The sequence below is a fragment of the Scomber japonicus genome, chromosome 10 (assembly GCF_027409825.1).
Source record: "Scomber japonicus isolate fScoJap1 chromosome 10, fScoJap1.pri, whole genome shotgun sequence".
Lineage (NCBI taxonomy): Eukaryota > Metazoa > Chordata > Actinopteri > Scombriformes > Scombridae > Scomber > Scomber japonicus.
In genome coordinates this window covers 3584966-3602033 of record NC_070587.1, presented here as the reverse complement: position 1 = coordinate 3602033, position 17068 = coordinate 3584966, and the positions used below count along the sequence as shown (strand labels likewise).

At 38.6% G+C, this 17068-nt stretch overlaps 2 protein-coding genes across 3 annotated transcripts in view; one reads left to right on the top strand and one right to left on the bottom strand.

Annotated features, from left to right (window-relative positions):
* Positions 1-6016, bottom strand: part of gramd1a (GRAM domain containing 1A) — a 33498-nt gene extending 27482 nt beyond the window's left edge. Inside the window, exon 1 of one of the 2 annotated variants that reach the window (XM_053326916.1) lies at positions 5690-6016. In XM_053326916.1, the coding sequence (XP_053182891.1) occupies positions 5690-5829 (140 nt within the window). In that variant the 5' untranslated portion in view covers positions 5830-6016. Of the gene's footprint in view, positions 1-3282; positions 3834-5689 lie in introns of those variants that run through there. The other variant, XM_053326915.1, reaches the window with a different exon arrangement.
* A 1055-nt stretch (positions 6017-7071) lies between these two features.
* si:ch211-225p5.8 (uncharacterized protein LOC555567 homolog) lies at positions 7072-15766 on the top strand. Its single transcript, XM_053326871.1, has 6 exons — positions 7072-7076; positions 12322-12559; positions 12847-13081; positions 14873-15032; positions 15387-15443; positions 15699-15766. Exons 1-5 carry the CDS (start codon positions 7072-7074, stop codon positions 15430-15432), a joined length of 684 nt encoding a protein of 227 aa, XP_053182846.1. The 3' UTR covers positions 15433-15443; positions 15699-15766.
* The last annotated feature ends 1302 nt before the right edge of the window (positions 15767-17068 follow it).

Below are 17068 nucleotides of genomic sequence, written 5' to 3'. Positions count from 1 at the left end.
CAGGGTCAGGTGTTGAGTTGCTCCAGGATTAACCTTCGATCTGAATCATTACAGAGCTGCAATGATTCACCCTGAATATAAAATGTGCTGTTACGTGTTAAATAACATCTTCAGACTGTTTTCCTCCGCTTACAGTTTATCATCATCATCATCATCATCATCAAGTGGTACGAGTTATTTAAATATATATCTACATATTTTTGAAGCTCAGCATGTGATGTTATCATTCCCATTTGACACGCCTATATCACAATAAGCAGGACGAGGACTCTGCAGGAGGTTTAACCCCGTCGGCCGCGCGGTGGAAAACACATTTATGTCTGGCACGCAAAATTACATAAATGCATACATAGATATTGACCTATTATTATCACTCTGGCTTAATTACCTTAGAGCTGGCTAAAATGTTCTACTTGTGTCTTTAGTTGTGTCTTGTGTTTCCTTTGTCCTCATCTCTCCACTAGTTTCCACTCTGGATGAAGATTGGAGGTCTTTACGAGCCTTTGTAGCATCCCTGGTTTACAGACACACTCAGGATGAACTGCCTGAGCCTGTTTTACTCAAATATTAAAAAATGAGAACATAGTTTCCATATCTATAAAATCCCAACAACCTTTTATCCCCACTGTCACAAAATGAAAATGTGAATATTTGGCCTCCTCAGCCACTTTGAATTAACTAATAATGAGAAGTTTTCGGGCGAGCCGTTCACAATGAATCTCCAGTGCAGCTCGAGCGGACCATGTGTCAGTTTGCTCACAGCTCATTTTATTTGTGACAAATCTGTTAACAATGTTAAACAATAAAAAAACACATCTGCCGTAAAAAACCGCCTCCGGGGCAGATCTTTACAAGCCTTGTTAAAGTTATGCAAAATAAATGAAGTAAAGAACGTACTGCATGTCTTCCCTTTATTAACTGTCTGCCTTTTTAGCTTATTTTAGTTTATTTTAGTTTTCTTAACACTGACTATTGTTCTGTAACTGCTTTGTCTCTGCTTGTTGAACCTTGGGTCAGTGACTAATAAGGGTTGGTAAGATGAGCAGCAAGTCTTAAAAGCAGCATCAGGTTTGTTTTTTGTATTTTTATTTTAATTTTATGTCATTTGATGATTTTATCCACGTACAGTGCATTTCAGTAGACTGATACAAATAATTACTTCATTTAAAAAATGATTGAAATGGTTCGTGGTTTACATGATTCCCCAGATTAAATGTAATATTCAGAACAACTGTATTGAGAATTTAGTGTTTAATTATTTGGTACAAAGTTTTTATGGTTATACACCACTTAGACATTTCTGCCATAATCTAATATATTCTCTCAAAATGGATTAAAAGCAGAAATTTTATGCTGGGCCCACAAAAAAAAAAACAATGTGTGCAAAGTATTCATTCATTTATTTTGAAATTTGACTAAACCTCATGGACATACAAAAAAATATAGTTATTGATGCCCTTATTGTTCTAGTCATGTGGTTTTTAGTAGTGATTTATATATATGTGCCTGATGTTGTATTGGATGTCCAGATCTTTAAACAAAAAGCTAACCAACATCAAAGGGATTTTTACCTGGTTACATAAAAATAAAAAAGAGGAATATTGAGAAGTATCCAAAATTAGTCTTGAGAAATTAAATCTCTGTGTGGTTTAGCTTGCGATCATGAATGAAAAAGCATCTCATCACCCAAGTTAGAGCGAATACGATTATTACTTTTATGACTTATCTGAAAGACCTTTATATAAAAATTTTTTTTAAAAAGTGCATTTTCTAAACCTAAATATTTAAATTCACTTGTGTCCTTTAAGCCGTAAACAATATCACTATAAAAATTATGACTTTCGATGTGATGTGGCGCTGTGTAGATAAAGATTAATTGATTGATTGATTGATTAAAAAGGGGACTAGTTTAAACTACCATTGTAAAGGGTCATAACTAAAAAGTAAATGTATATATATCATAACTGGGTCAAACGTATACTGACGTGTAAACTGAAGAGGACGAGGGGGGCCACAGCTGTTCATGTGTGGAGCAAAAAAAAAAAAAAAAAAAAAAGAAAAAAGGAGAGAAATCACCCTTTACTTGCCCTCTGTAGCCCACTGCAGTGGTGCCCAGGACCTCCTCTGATTGGACCCACATGACATCATCAGACCGAGAGCCCACTCCCATTGGCTGAAGGTGATATCATGCTTCAGACGAAGGATAAATGGCGCAGGAACCCCGCCTCTAGCTCCTTGTGACTGTCCCGGCTCAGTTTTTACTCCTCCCTCCCTCCCTCCCTCCCTCCCTCCCTCCCTCCTTCCCTCCCTCTTCCCTTCCCACAACAAGAGATCTCACTTTCTTTTTGTTTACCTTTTTGTTTTGCTTACATCACACTTGTAACACTGTAGTTTTATATGTTTTGGGGGGGGGGGGGTCTTTTTATGTTTTTGTTCAGCTTTTGTACGTATTTGTCTGTATTTCTTCATTCTTACGTTTTGAAGGTTGTGTATTTCACTATATGAGGGTCACCTGATAAGCCCTGATGGGTTTTATTGGCTCCTCCTGCACATTTCTTTTCTGTTTGTTATTATTTTATTTTCCTAATCTCAACAAATCTGCATGTATTATTATTTTTTTAATATTATGTGTTTTCTTTTCTTTTTTTTTATGTGCAAATAAACTAAAATTCCCAGAAATGAGGTAATTTATTATAAAAGCTTTAAAAATGTATGATGTTCTTTTTTAAATCAGATGTTACAACGCACCATAAATCAACTGAACTTAATCAGGATTTTAACAGTGTAATCTGTTCTCTCTAGTTTTAGCCATTAGCTAATTAACTCCACCCCGCTCCAAAATAGTTGACCTCGTGTGCCATTTAGTGAAAAGTCAACTAAGTATAAATCTGTCAGATGTGAGGCCCTTTTCTTAACATTTCCTCAACCAACCTGCACACAAATGAGGAGGTTACTCACTCTACTCACACTAGACTGTGGCTGCAGGCAAATCTGGTCTCAGGAGGCCTGAATGCAAATTGGCTGAGGTTTTTACAGAGCTATAAGCATAGATTACCCATGAGACAGTCAAACAAGAGATGATGACGGTGCGGACGCTGTGCTCTAAGCCACTCAACCTTATGTGGTGCTGCTGCTGCTGCTGCTTGTGCGATAAATAAACCCAGCCTCAAAGAAAACCTTCAACTGGATCGATAAAAAAAATCTTTAATTTAAGCGTAAAATAACAAATGCTGCACACTAGCCCTTTAAAATGTGATTATTTCCTGCACACTGACCACTAACCTGCAGCTGTCCCAGTCAGAGTCTCTGCTGAGGAGGCTCCTGAGGGACCAACGTGAGCGCCGGCTGGGAGAGGGGCTACGAGACCAGGAGCGAGAAGGTGGCACGAGGAGGTCCTGAGAAGGGCTGTCCCGACCCTGCTCTTCCCTCTCCAACCGGGCGGCCACAGAGGGGGAGCGTGAAGGGCTCCTGTGTTGAATGGTCCCCTTCTTCTCCACGGGTTCCTCTATTACGATCTGCGGCGCTTCGCCACCTTGCTGCTGCTGCTGCTTACGAGCGCAGCCTTGCTCCTCCGCGTTTCGTTTTTTGGTTCGGGTCCTGCTGCGGTGGTGGTGGTGGGACCGTGGGCAGTGGAGGCTGGAGCGGGACAGTCTGGGGCTGGGTGAGCGAGACCAGGACTCTGTGTCCGAGGACGGCGGCAGGACATTCAGCGTTGGGACGGGGATCGGCGGAGTCAGGATGATACCTTCTGGTCTCACAGGAGAGGGCATAGTCATCTTCAGAGCTTTAATTTTCTCTCTCGGTCGAAGTTGAAAACATCTTTAGAGTCGAGTTTCATCATGATCATGATGTCGGAGTCATGATTACATCCAATATGTTTTAGAAAAAGGAGGAGTAGTAAACTCATCAAGAATGAACCAAAATTCAAAAGTAATTCACTATTTGTTTATTTCCTGTGAATATCAGATATGTAAAAACTGCTCTTCAAGTGGTAAAAAACGTAGCTCATGAGTTCACACCACAGCTCACTACTTGGCAGCTTTGTGGGTGTTACTTCACAGTTAAAAATGATTTGGCAGGAAGTTGAGAGGAGGCCTGTCAGATAAATGCACAGGCTTTCTCAATTTGTGCTTTTCGGCAATCCGTTAGTCTGGTCTGTGTGTGTGTTGGCCAAGAATGTCTACCAAGCTCTCTATCTTCCCCCCTTTGTTCTGTGTTTTTTTAACTGCCTCACACGCCTTTCTCCTCCGCACCTCTTGCGTTGTCCAGTTTCGTCTCTTTCGTCAATAGTCCGCTCTCCTTCCTTTGGGAGATTTCGGGCTTGCATTAGTAGCAATAATCAGGCAAGAAGTTGAACCTTGGACAAAGACAGATCTACGTCTGGAAGTAGCTACCTGCGAGGAGTGAAAAGAGCAGATACTTTGCATACAAAAGGCCGGCCGATATCCACCTGCCACTGTTCTTACAATGTTTTTACTTGATATATAACTCGGTTTAACCCTCCCACTAGGACAAATGATTGTGATACTGGAGCTATATCTGTCTGGTGTTTGATAGTGTCTGCTCTGCTGGTTCTGGGAATACAAGATATCATATGACAGATCATTAGTTGCATTGAAATCTGATGGATGGGACTGATTGATATGAATGTTGGTGTAGTTTGTTTCTTATTATGTGTGTAAGTTTGCCCAGGTTTGATTTTATTTCCATTTTACCACCTATTTATTTACTCCCTTCAAAAAAAAACTCAAAAATAGCCAAAACTGAGTTTACAAGGTCATGACTAAGATCACTCACTGCAACTTTGTAAAACTGGCATTTCCAATTTCACGACCGAACCATCACCCTTAACATTTACCGCATGTTCATCAACAGACACACACACACACAAAGAAACCCCTAAAACATGTCAGTCGGTGAATGAAAACGCAGATACCCGAATTTCCAAACCTTGACGAAGAAATAAACACAAACACACACACACACACACACCTTGTCCTAAAACCGACCCAAAAATGAAAACACACACACATAAAATTCAATACACACCAACACCAGCGAGGTCTAATTATCAAAACAGATTACAAGGTCAACACTATATGAACACATACAGCAGATGTGTCCTCCAACAGAGAAGTGTTGTGTATATGCGTGTGTATGTATGTGTGTGTGTGTGTGTGTATATATATGTGTGTGTTACTCCATTGTTTGCCTTCAAAGCAGGCACTTCCAAGGCAAAGAGCCCAGGCACGTCTGACAGTATTTGCTGTGATCTGTTTGAACAAGAACAATCTTGGCACTGACTTGTTTGTCCAGAGTAATCCACCATAATCCTCCATGCAGCCTTCAACAAGCTTGATCTCTCTCTCTCTCTTTTTTTTGTTTGTGCCATAAAACAGGGGGCCATCTCAAGCTTTTTCTTTTACCATACTACATTACATTACACCAGCCATTTCACATGCAGACCAAACTGAGGCACACAAACAGGCAGCAAGTGCTCAGGAACAGCTGATCCTCTCTGATATCAAGTTTAACACACTCATAGTTCACGCTTGAATGATCTAAAGAAAGTTAGTAAAGTTGGTAAAGTATATAGCTATACTATGGAGACAGGAAACACACTTTGCAGCCTCAAAAAACAAACCAAAACAATACTTTTTTAAAAAAAGTGTTAAGTTGTGACTCCTACCTCCCATTGGATGAGTTTCCTCCGTTTCTGTTATCTTGCTCGGCTTCAAAAATGAGCCGAGAAACGGTGCGGGAGGTAATGTTAAAATCCACTTTTTCACAGGAACACATCAACATAACTTTGGATGCTTCAAGAGGCATCTGCCGGCTGCAGCTTAGAGCAGTTTAGCCTTTAGCCAAAATGGCCCACACACACAAAAAAGATGCCTATCTATCGTTAGTTAGCTTTAATTCGCAGCAGTGAAAGTACCATGCCGACGTCTTCCATTATCACTTTTATAAAATAAATACTCTCCCACCGTATAAAACAACGCTATTAATCTAAATTTAAAGCAACCAAGTGAGCTTTAAAGTAGGAGACAAAGAGTTTTTTGTCCAAAAGTGAAATCCAACGAAGCAAGCACTCTTCATATACAGAGAGGGGGGAGGGGGTTTACAATGTATCTCATAAACATAAATATTATTAATTCTTCGCTTTATCTGAATAAAGCATTATCACTAAAATGCCTCTCATAATGCACTCTAAAAATTATAAATAAAGCGTATTTTGATGTGTTAATAAATATTCAAATTGGCACAAGAGGAGCGACCACCCCTCCGACAAACTTTGTGGTACAGTCCGGGAAAATAACAGTCCAGAGGATGTGGCGAGGTCAAGACAGCTGTTTATATCAAACACACTGAAACCTGCTGAAAACCACTGTTATTCTCCAATAACTGCAATCGCATGAATTAACTTGAATATAATCGTTGCCTTCAGCTAATGTTGCTTTACTGCGACTAGAAACCAGACGATGAAACTATATTCAAGCTTTATCGACATGGGATTGCATTTAAAGCATTAAACATGAGGTCATTACTACATGTGTTCTCAGTACACCACCAACAAACAGGTAAATCCACAGATTTGGCATATTTTAAGAGTTTATTTGAAGGGAGCTGCTGTATATGTCTTAAAATGTAAGAGGCATTGCGACCCCTTGTGTTTAATAATGTGATGTGCAGTTAGCCTCTTTCTAATCTGGTAGATTCTGCCTCATCCTTTCCCTCAACAAATGGCCCCCAAAAAACTATATGTTGGGTTTGTGAGCATTCAGAGAGCATATATTGTCTTAAAAAACATCAATAACAAATTCATTGCTTATGAACAAACACATGCAGAGCCATAATTGGCACAATCTATATGATGAGATGAGAATTATCCATCTCACCTTCTGCCTCCAGCAGCAGCATCGCTCCATACGGTATCATGATCTATTATAGGTAGTATTCAGCCTCTAAGACATTGGATATCGTCTCCTCCAGGACGTGTACAGCAAACACGGCCAGCAATGGGTCACCTTGTCTGAAGCTGAAAACAAAATAGGATAAATTTCAGCAATGATGACGTAAGACAGGCGTGGATGGGTTTAAAATGTAAATGCTGTGGATTGTAGGGCTGTAACTAACACATTTCTTCATTATTGATTAATCTGATTATAATTAGGGTTATTGTCCATCATAGTTTCCTGAAGATAGATAGTTATATTCTTTATTTAATTTGTTTCCACAGTCTGTAACGCGTCACATAAATACAAAAATACATAAATACAATATACATCCACAACATATCTACATGGAAAACATCCACACAGGACACGTCCACATTTATACACACATATCTATACACATAGTACACATACGCATGGCAGTTACCAATGTATTGTGTTTAATTATACTGTGGCAGTGGGGACAAAACTCCTGCCATACCATGCCTGCTTCCATGCCCAGGATCTGTATCAGCAGCCAGATGGAAGCAGTGTGAAGAATGGGCCGAGGGGTGCCAGGGGCCATGTGCTATGGTGAATGCTCTGCATGCTCTTGAGGTCAGAAAGGGTCAATACTAATCAACAATAAGTCTTCAAACACAACCCAAAGTTGGTCAGTTTACTGCCATTTAAGATGAAGAAAAGCGGCAAATCCTCACAAGCGAGAGGCTGGATTAAACAAATGTTGGGCATTTTTATTTAAAAAAAATACTGAAACATATAACCCATTATCAAACTAGTTGATGATTAAATTTCTGTTGATAAATTCAGTAATTGTATGTTCGTACTTTGCACTTTTTAGTCTTATTTCCACAACTTTGAGCCCTCACTGTTTGAGACTTTTTGGAAAAAACACATTGGGACACCTATCATCACACTTCAGCAGCTAACTTGTAGAAGCTGTAAAGCAGATAAATGTGCAACCCTGATAGAAATGATGTCAGCTCTATTATTTTAAGTAGGGTTAATTAAAAACATGAAAATACATTTCATAGCGTATATGCTGAAAATCTACACGTCTCTTGGTGTAATGAATTTGCCTTTACCTGCTTATCAGTTTTGATCCTCAACCAGCAACATTTGCATCTGTATCCTCTCAAATCGATGGCAGAGCATCACAATGACTTAGCAATTTCAAATTCTCCATAGGTTTACCGGGCATCTTCTGTCTTCTGACTCCGTGTGACTGCCTCCTGCGATCAACACTTCACTGGCTCCACTTCAAAACAGAGGACGGAGATCGCTGTTACATATGCAGCCAGGGGCAAGAAGCGGCTCCAGGTTACAGGGGAGGGAAGTGTTGCTGAGCACTTCTAGCTGCTGAATCGGTGACTGGAAACTCGATCTGTGCTAAAAATAAAAGAAACATCACCAGCATAGTGAGGAGGGAGGTGTGTCACTCACTGTGTGCATGCGTTTGTTGGGTCACAGAGGTGCAGCCCACCCCCATATACGTAACAGGGTTTATCATATGTCAACATTTCCTTGAAGTTGTGTGTCTGTGTGTGTGTCTACATGTGTTTGTGTGTGTGTGTGTCTGCGTTTGTGTGTGTTTGTGTGTGTGTGTCAGCCCAAGGTCTTTCTTTCACTCTCTCCTAGTCACATGTGTAATTTTCAGGATTGCTCTGGTAGATTTTTATTGTCATTATCATTTATCAAAAAAGGCTCCCACAAGGTTAAAAGAGGTGAGGGCCTTTATCAGCAGCTTAATGCTTCACTATGTCATCCGGTTACATCACATGACAACATCCCTGACCTCCAGAGCGGCCAAAATACACAAACACACACACACGCTGGCAGAAACACAGCCTGTATCCTTCCCATGAACACTAGACATCTTTTTTGGGACATTTTTTGACTTGTTTTATTTGTACGGCCTGAGAGCGTGACATGATTAATTTGACCTGACATGACAAGACTTTCTTTTTTTTTAAACAACTCCTTACATTCATCATATCAACACACCAGTCATATCTACCACGTGAATCTCTTCGTCACCACAGTCAGCATGCAAGTTGAGGTCTTCAGTCAATGTCTGTTTTGACAGCCTTGACTTCAGTGACCTTGTTTTTTGGACTGGACAACTGGCATTGAATGATTGTCAGACCCTTGAGTGGCAGATACCAAAGCTGATAAGAACATAAACTATATTTCACTGTTAATAAATATGATATTTTATGGTTTTAGTAATGGAGCAAAAGAGAAAAGTTTAGTCAAATAATTCTGAAATAAGTGGGACGACGATTTATTAATGAATAGAGTTGGTAGAGGTGCCTGAAGGGTCCAAGCACACATTACACATTAAATATTGAGAGGTAAATCACATAGTGCTTATTGATAGCAAGTTGTATGATTCTCGAAACAAGATGGATTAGGTTGTCAATTCATTGGCTTAACGAATAGAGAAAGATCAGCCAAAGAAACAAAAGAATCCAATGTGGCTGGCACCTGTATAGTCCAGTTCAGCACAATCAGGGAAGACAATGTAAAATCTTTAATTGAGTCAAAAAGAATACGATTGCAAATAAGATCATTTCCAGTGACACACAATGTAACTCTGAACATGTTTCATCACAGACAAATTGAATGCAGAGCAGAGTGACCACCAAGAGGACACTGGGCAAGTCAGTCTTGAGCTCAGAAGGCATGTGATACGAACAAGAAAAAGAGTGATACTGCCACTTAAAAAGGTTTTGAACTCTAAATGAATATGAATATGATTATGTGGTATATACAAACAACTGGAGCTGAAATAAAATATTATATTTACGAAGATTGGATTAGGATTGCAAGTAATACATATTTTCTTTATCAATGAATTGGCGGATTATTTTGTTGATTATTAGATAAATTGATTGGTCTACATTACCTTAGAAAACAGTGAAAATGCCCATTACAGTTTCTCAGAGCCCTTCAGGCGCGTCTTTTTTTTATCTGATCAATAGTCCAAAGCTCAAAAGATATTAAATTTACTTTCATTTGAGAATCTGGAGCCAATGAATGTGAAAAATGACCTAAAACATTTACTGATAAGCTGAATTAAAATCAACTAATGTCTCAGTACAAGTGTGGAAACAGCTATTAAAACTAGTTTCATGTTAGATTGCAGCTTAGTTAGTGTCTGTCATCATTAGATATCTATCCTTTTGTTGTCTTTTGTGTATCATCTCATGTGAAAGTGCAAAAATGTCCAATAAGTTAGCATATAAAGGTCATTTTAATGTTAGGACAATTTGCTAATACATCATTGCTTTACGACAATGGCCATTAAGTGGAAGACAGATTTGATGCAAATTTATTAAAGGGTTAAATGTAATGTATAACTAACTCTGAAGAATGTTGAAAAGAGGAGCTCAGTGCTATTCATTTCTGCATCACTGTGCACTAAAATCTGGCATCACCCACATGAAAGAACTGCCAAAAGTCTGTATAAGTATATGTCATAAAAATCACCAAGGCAGCATAAAAGATATGCAAGGAAAACTTGAACCTTTGATTTGTTAATTGGGCCTCTGGACGGACTTGCGAAAGAGGTTGATGACTTTGTAATGATGGTGATTGAGGGAAATTAGAGCCTCTCAAAATCCTGACTGCTGCTGATTTTGAAGGTTTGGACCTGAGCCTGAAGGCAGTTTGGTAAATGTTACAAAAGAGTAGCATGTTTTTCATTTGATTTTCATTTGTACCATCTTCCTGACTCATTAAGATAGTGACTTGTACTTGTAGTATTCTAACAATCAAAACAGTGGAGCAAGCGCTTTACCCCTGCCGAAGTGTCCTTGTGTTAAAACATTGAATCCCTGCCAATTGCAGGACTGTGTAGCCGACCATAACCTCTGATTTGTGGAGGGGGAGAGGAGGACAGATCATTTATTCACAGACACATAGCAGTAAAACATATGTATGTTTAGCTATCACTTTCAGACCTGCATGGCTGCTTGCTGCTCTCAAAGCAGGTGTTTGTCCAAATGAATTTGTTTAACAAAATGTGGGGAATGATTTTACATGTCAGACCTGTTGTTCTTGTTTAATAAACATACATTTAAAAGTATGTAAACTGTGTGGGAAAAATTGAGTACTAAAGCCTGTATAACATGAGGCTACATTTTCACTTTATTATATTTTCACTTTTCATGTATGTATAATAAAGCACCACATGAAATCCTTAAAAAGAAAGAATACTTGTCAGTCTGTAAATCAGAAGGAGAAAAAAGCTTTGGTCTTGCATTAGACGGTTATGTTATAGTTATGTATCAAGTCTCATCATCTCAGGTTTCCTGCTGGCTTTCAACACTCTCAATGTCCAACTCTCCTGGATTCACACACTCTAAATATAGCTGCCTTAAAGTCAGACGGGACTGCCGGGGAGAGACTTAAAACTGCTGCTAAGACACACCACAACTTTTTTAGTGAACGTTTTCTGTGATCTGAGGCTTTCAGTAATTATTGGCACTTGTGGAATTTAAAACTGGACTGGACAGCTGCTAATTGTGACTGTTGAACTCATTGACTGACCGCCTGGATGTAAGCGTCGACTCTCATGTGGAACAAGGAAGCAATCAGGTGTCAGGTGGCATCATTTCAGTAATGTCATTTTAATCGCAGCAGATATCTCTCAGAACCAAAACAACGCAGGTTTATGCCAAGAAAAGTTCAATATTTTGTTAAATGGCTTGGCCAAAAATTGCTTCAGCAGAAATGATATGGCAGTTGCCTGTTTTAGTACTCTTCAGTCTTTTTGGTAAGTCTGAACTCCTTTATGTCCTGCTTTTAATTATGAGAATGATTTGTGTTGGTGGTTTTAGTTTTACAATTGAGAGTGAGTTCTGTGAGTGAACTGAAATCTCTTTTTGTGAATCTTCTCGGAGCTTTACAAAAACTTTAAATGAATATTATTTAAAGGGGCCGCACCATGAGAAAGGATATCAATAGACTGTAAACAAAATGACAACTGTGTTTTGTTTAAATTATTCTCAGGATCCATGTAAAGTTGAATATTCCACTTTCCTTTTATAAAGCACTAATTAAGGGTCTCATTTGAATGTGGGCCTTAAAGCGTACCTTCCTTGTTTTACTCAATGTAATTTATTTTTTATTGTTTATTGTATTTTATTTTACTGTTATAACATCTGCTTAAAAAGCTCTGTAAAGCAACCGGATCTACAGTACACAAATAAACTTGCCTTACCTTGCCTAGTGAGGGATTAAAACAAAAACAATAAGCCCACTTTATGATGAAAACACACTCAAAAATGTGGGATAAAGTCTACTAATATTATATGAAAAGTTGTCTCCTCTCTTTCATCAATGTCTCCTTTTCCTTCAGATTCTTGTTGTTTTTTATCATACTATTTCCACTCTTCTTTCCCTGTTCTCTCTCTCTCTTTTTACCTGCAGTGTCTCAGTGCCACGGCGGCTGTTCGGAGGTGGACTCCTTGACCGAGGCTGTGGCAGGAGAAGGGTTCCTGCTGGGCTGCATCTCCTGTAAAAGAAGAGAGGAGGTCTCTGCCCGAGCCACTGTAGACTGGCACTTCAAACCCCTGGGAGAAGAGGAGTTCAGACATGTGAGTCGGTCTAGCTCATTGAAGGAACTGAGTTAGGGTACAAAAAGGGCTCTTTTCTATTATCAAGACGCTGTTGAGCAAGGCACTCAACTTTCACATGTAGATTTAAACACCATAGTATTATTATTATACATTAGTCAAATATCAGCAGTAGTTCCCCTTCTTTATGAAAAGGGACACACTACATTGTAGAGCACAGCAAACCTTCCCTGGATTACAAGAATATGTATACATGTATCCTACAAGATTCTCCATTTTTTTTTCTTTTTTTTTTTGGCCACTTTCAGATTTTCCATTATGACCACCCCAGTGCCGACATCCTCCACGAAGATTTCAGTGCACGTCTGGACTGGCATGGGACAAAAAACAGTGATATTCAGATAGGAGCTGTTTACATCAACAACGTCACTTTCAATGACACGGGGACATACCGTTGCACCATCCACCGCACCCTCTTGCTTCCAGTGTATAATGAGGATGTGACTGTGGAGAAGGAGGTGGAGCTCAACGTGGTGGCAGTAGGTAAGGTGGGGTGTACCTGTGAAAAGAGTTGCTATGAGTCTCCTCTCCCCCATTTCAGTGTATAGCATCTTTATCCTATTTAAGATAAATCACATTCAAGCCTTACAGGTTGGGATATTTCTGTGATTAAAAGGGAACACTTCATTTGTGTTCAGAGCAGCAAGTTTTTTTATACCTTGCTGACGAGATGACATTGGCTAGTTGTGTGTGACCATTAACAGCCTTCTGCTCTATAGCCTTACTTGTTAAGTTGCTGCCTTCATATTTCGGATCAAATTCTACCTCCAACATGTACAGATATATTCGAGAAGCTGACATTTTGAGTAAAGAATGAAAAAAAGTAGTGGAATCTACTTTAGTTTGTTTCATGATTTGTTGACATAGCCTTCCAAGCTGTTTAACGCCACTTCTGTAAGCGAGCTAATCAGAAAAGAGAAAATGACCCGTTTCAGACAGAAGCTGGTAAAGTTTTTGGATCTATTATGCAAAGATATTCAAGTAGAGCCCCAGATTTAAAAAGAATATAGACATGGAAATTTGCACAATATGTCCACTTTAAAATCTAAACATGAGCACCTAGGTCCAACTCCAATTAGAGAGACAGAGCAGTTTAGAGTTGTATATATACACTGATTTTTCTCAGAAGCAAAAAACTCATTGGAGGAGTTCGACCAGTGAATCAGTCTGTGTATCGAAAGACGATTCATGCAACATTAGATGAAGTAAAAACCAAGGAAAAAAGCAAGAGCTTAAAATTTGAAGGCAGCTCTGCTACTATCTGACCATCCAAGGTCATATGAGCCGTACATTACTTGCATTCCACTGCTTCTATCAAACCTCACATCTTGACAAGGACCATTTCCAGTTAACAGTCACTCCACTAAATCTTTCCCATAGACTTTACAAAAATAAAGTCTATGTTTGTTTAGTTTTTTTTTTTTTGGCCTGGGGTATTTAAAGATGCAAGATACTTATTGTCACTCCGGTTACATAAGTACAATCATGTGAAATACTTTGACTGGAAGGCGACATTACACTAAAAACAATGAAATGCATAGACTAGACTGTTGTAAAGGGGGGGGGGGGGTACACTAAATTTCTAAAGGGCCATTTTGAAGGATATGGATTTACAGTACAATTTGCTGCCATTTTTAATAATAATAATACTAATAATAATAATAATAACTTAGAGCCTTTCACAAAACCCAAGGTTGCTTCACAATAACAAGAAACACAGACAATAGAACAGTGCAGGCAAAAACACACATTTGTATTAGTTTCTGAAGCTTAAGTAGGGAAATGAAGTGAAGTCTGGGTGGAGCTGTTGTGAGTCAAACAAGGAGCAGCCAGCCACTCTGACTAAGTTATTTCTCAATCAAATAAACATGCTCCAAAACATACTTTTCTCTTCATAAAGAGTCAAAGAAACACTCCACATAGCTGCGAGTAACAAAACAAGCCTAATATAAGCTTGTCCAGAAGTGAGATGGGACTTTGACTCTCTATGAACAACACATTTAAATACTGCAGCAAATATTACAGTGTGCAAAATGAGGAACCTGGGTTTACTTTGACTTTCTGTTGAGAAATTTGGAGTTTCCTCTCTTTCAAAATATTGTAGTTGGAGTTTTCTGGGATCTTACAGCATCTAGTGGCCAGTAGAGGAACTACATTTACCAGTTGATGTGGCACATAAGTCAAGAATGGCAGGACATATTAATATTAACAATATCACATAACAAACTAAACCTTTGTTTATAATGCTACACATTGTCGGTATTTCCTTTCCAGCCAATCGGGACATGACAGCGGTAATCTCAGAGATCATGATGTACGTGTTGATCGTGGTTCTGCAGCTGTGGCTCATCTTGATTCTTGTCTACTGTTACAAGAAGATTTCAGAGGAGCACGAAGCTCGGGAGGCCCGCAGAGCTCTTAGGGCTCAGGCAGAGTGAGTCATTTGTCTTTCATGTCATGTATTAATGAGGCAATTAAGTTTTGAATCTGCACATTTAACTTACATACAGTATATTGTACAGTACATACACTAAAGACTTCTGTAACAAGCATCAGGGGTCCTAAAATAATGCCATCAAATTTCATACAGTATACAATGTGATGAATTTTATGGCTAAATAATAATGATATCTAGTTCTGTAAATATCTTCACCACAATCAACTTTATCTGGTAGAAAAATACAGCAAATGACTTGAATACATTTCACAAGAATAAGCAGACTATTTAGTTGTTGCTGTTGTTGTTTCTCCTATCTAAATAATTGACTTTTTCTTTTTCTATGTCCAGGCTGTTAGAATCAAAAGACAACTGTGACGGGGTGCAGCTAGAGTAACATTATTAAAGGTGAGTGTAACTTGAGATCTCCAAATATGCTTTACCTTACGAGCCACCATTGTAGAGATTATTATTATTATCGACCTGCAGATTTAGGAAAAGTTAATGGTATGACACATAAGAAAAGATGTATTTTTGTGCTTTTATTTGTAATTTTGCATCTACCAAGTAAAAAAGATAATGTCTGCAAGAGTCAAGCTTCGTTATTTACAAACAATTTTACATAATTACAAGAGACTGACTTTGAATGTCTTGCTCACACAGTTGGACATGCAACCTTCATGATTAACTGTGAAAGAAAGAAGCTGATGGTACAGAAGGCAGAACAGAAGATGGGACAGATTTCCTTTAAACAACAGTAGAGTGTGTTATTCAAGAGAATCATAAATACCTGAAAGTTTGTGGATTTGAAGAGAAATAGCCTTCAAAGTCAAGAAAGGATAATTCATTTCTTTTTTTTTTATCAATTAATTTATCAGTTATTTGTAAAAGTTGTCTATAAAATGTCCTCATGAAGATACTAAAGGACTTACAAATTTGGGTCGCTCACCTCGTCAATCAATTGAAATGTTTTAAACTGTGACAATGGAAAGCTGTGTTAGTATAGCTGCAGTTTTACCATCAAAAATCTATCTGTATAGTTGGTTTTTCATGATTTCAAGGTTACAAATGAGGCCTTTAAGTGTTGTGTCAAATCTTGCCTTAAATCATCAAATTAATATGAATTAATGTGAGTATCGAAGGATTTGAGATATCTTATTGTCTTGATTCTTGCATGACAGTGAGTGTGGCAACCCTGATATGATGGCATTGCACATTAGCACCTAATGTAGCCGCTCAATCCCAACCAGCTTCAGGGTTTTTAGGCTTAAACAGGATGTCTTTATTCGGCTTAAGCAGAAATTCTCTATTCTGCTTCAATGTATGTTTGTCCCAGTCCACACACCTGTCCAAGTTTAAGCTCGTATAAAGTAAATGTTTTAGATCATTGTTATCCACTGGGGCTTTTTTGTGTTGTTGTTTTTTTTTTTTTTTTAACATACAATTAATGTATTTTAAATATGCTGTATATACTTCGATTGTGTCCCACTGGCAGCCTAATTGAAGAATTGCTTAAGAGATCATTATCATGCAGGGGCATTGCTCCATAGATCCTTTCCTTATTGCAGAAACAATTGTGCAACCCTTCTATCAAGGTCAAAAAACATTAGACAAGAGACCTGGCTATGGACATAACTCCTGATGCTCGGAAACCATGTTTGAGTAACATGCAATGCAATGTATAAAGAAATGGGCAACAAGTTAATCTTTGAGCTCGAGGCAGTGGCATGCAGAATCATCCACAACGGCTCAGCTGGCTGTTTATGAGAGGGTCATTTATCTAGATCACATACTTAATGTTGAGCAAACTTGATCAATATGTTCACAGGGGGGGCTTTCATTACCTGGCTCTCTGTGAATTAGAGGTCAGTCTAGTAATCCAGTGCTGTGCTGAACCCTGGAGTAAATGTCAGTGTGTGTACATGTTTTTCTATCTCTTTTGTAGGTGTATGTACATGGGGTGTTAATATCTATATATGTATCTGTTAAATAACTCTAGTCTTTGTTCAAACTTTCAACTTTCAATAAAATGC

What these genes read in the sequence shown, in the direction of transcription:
- si:ch211-225p5.8 (XM_053326871.1), top strand. An exon ending in GCTCAACGTGGTGGCAGTAG is followed by an intron (nt 13,082 to 14,872) that starts GTAAGGTGGGGT and finishes TTTCCTTTCCAG; the next exon opens with CCAATCGGGACATGACAGCG. An exon ending in GCTCTTAGGGCTCAGGCAGA is followed by an intron (nt 15,033 to 15,386) that starts GTGAGTCATTTG and finishes TTCTATGTCCAG; the next exon opens with GCTGTTAGAATCAAAAGACA.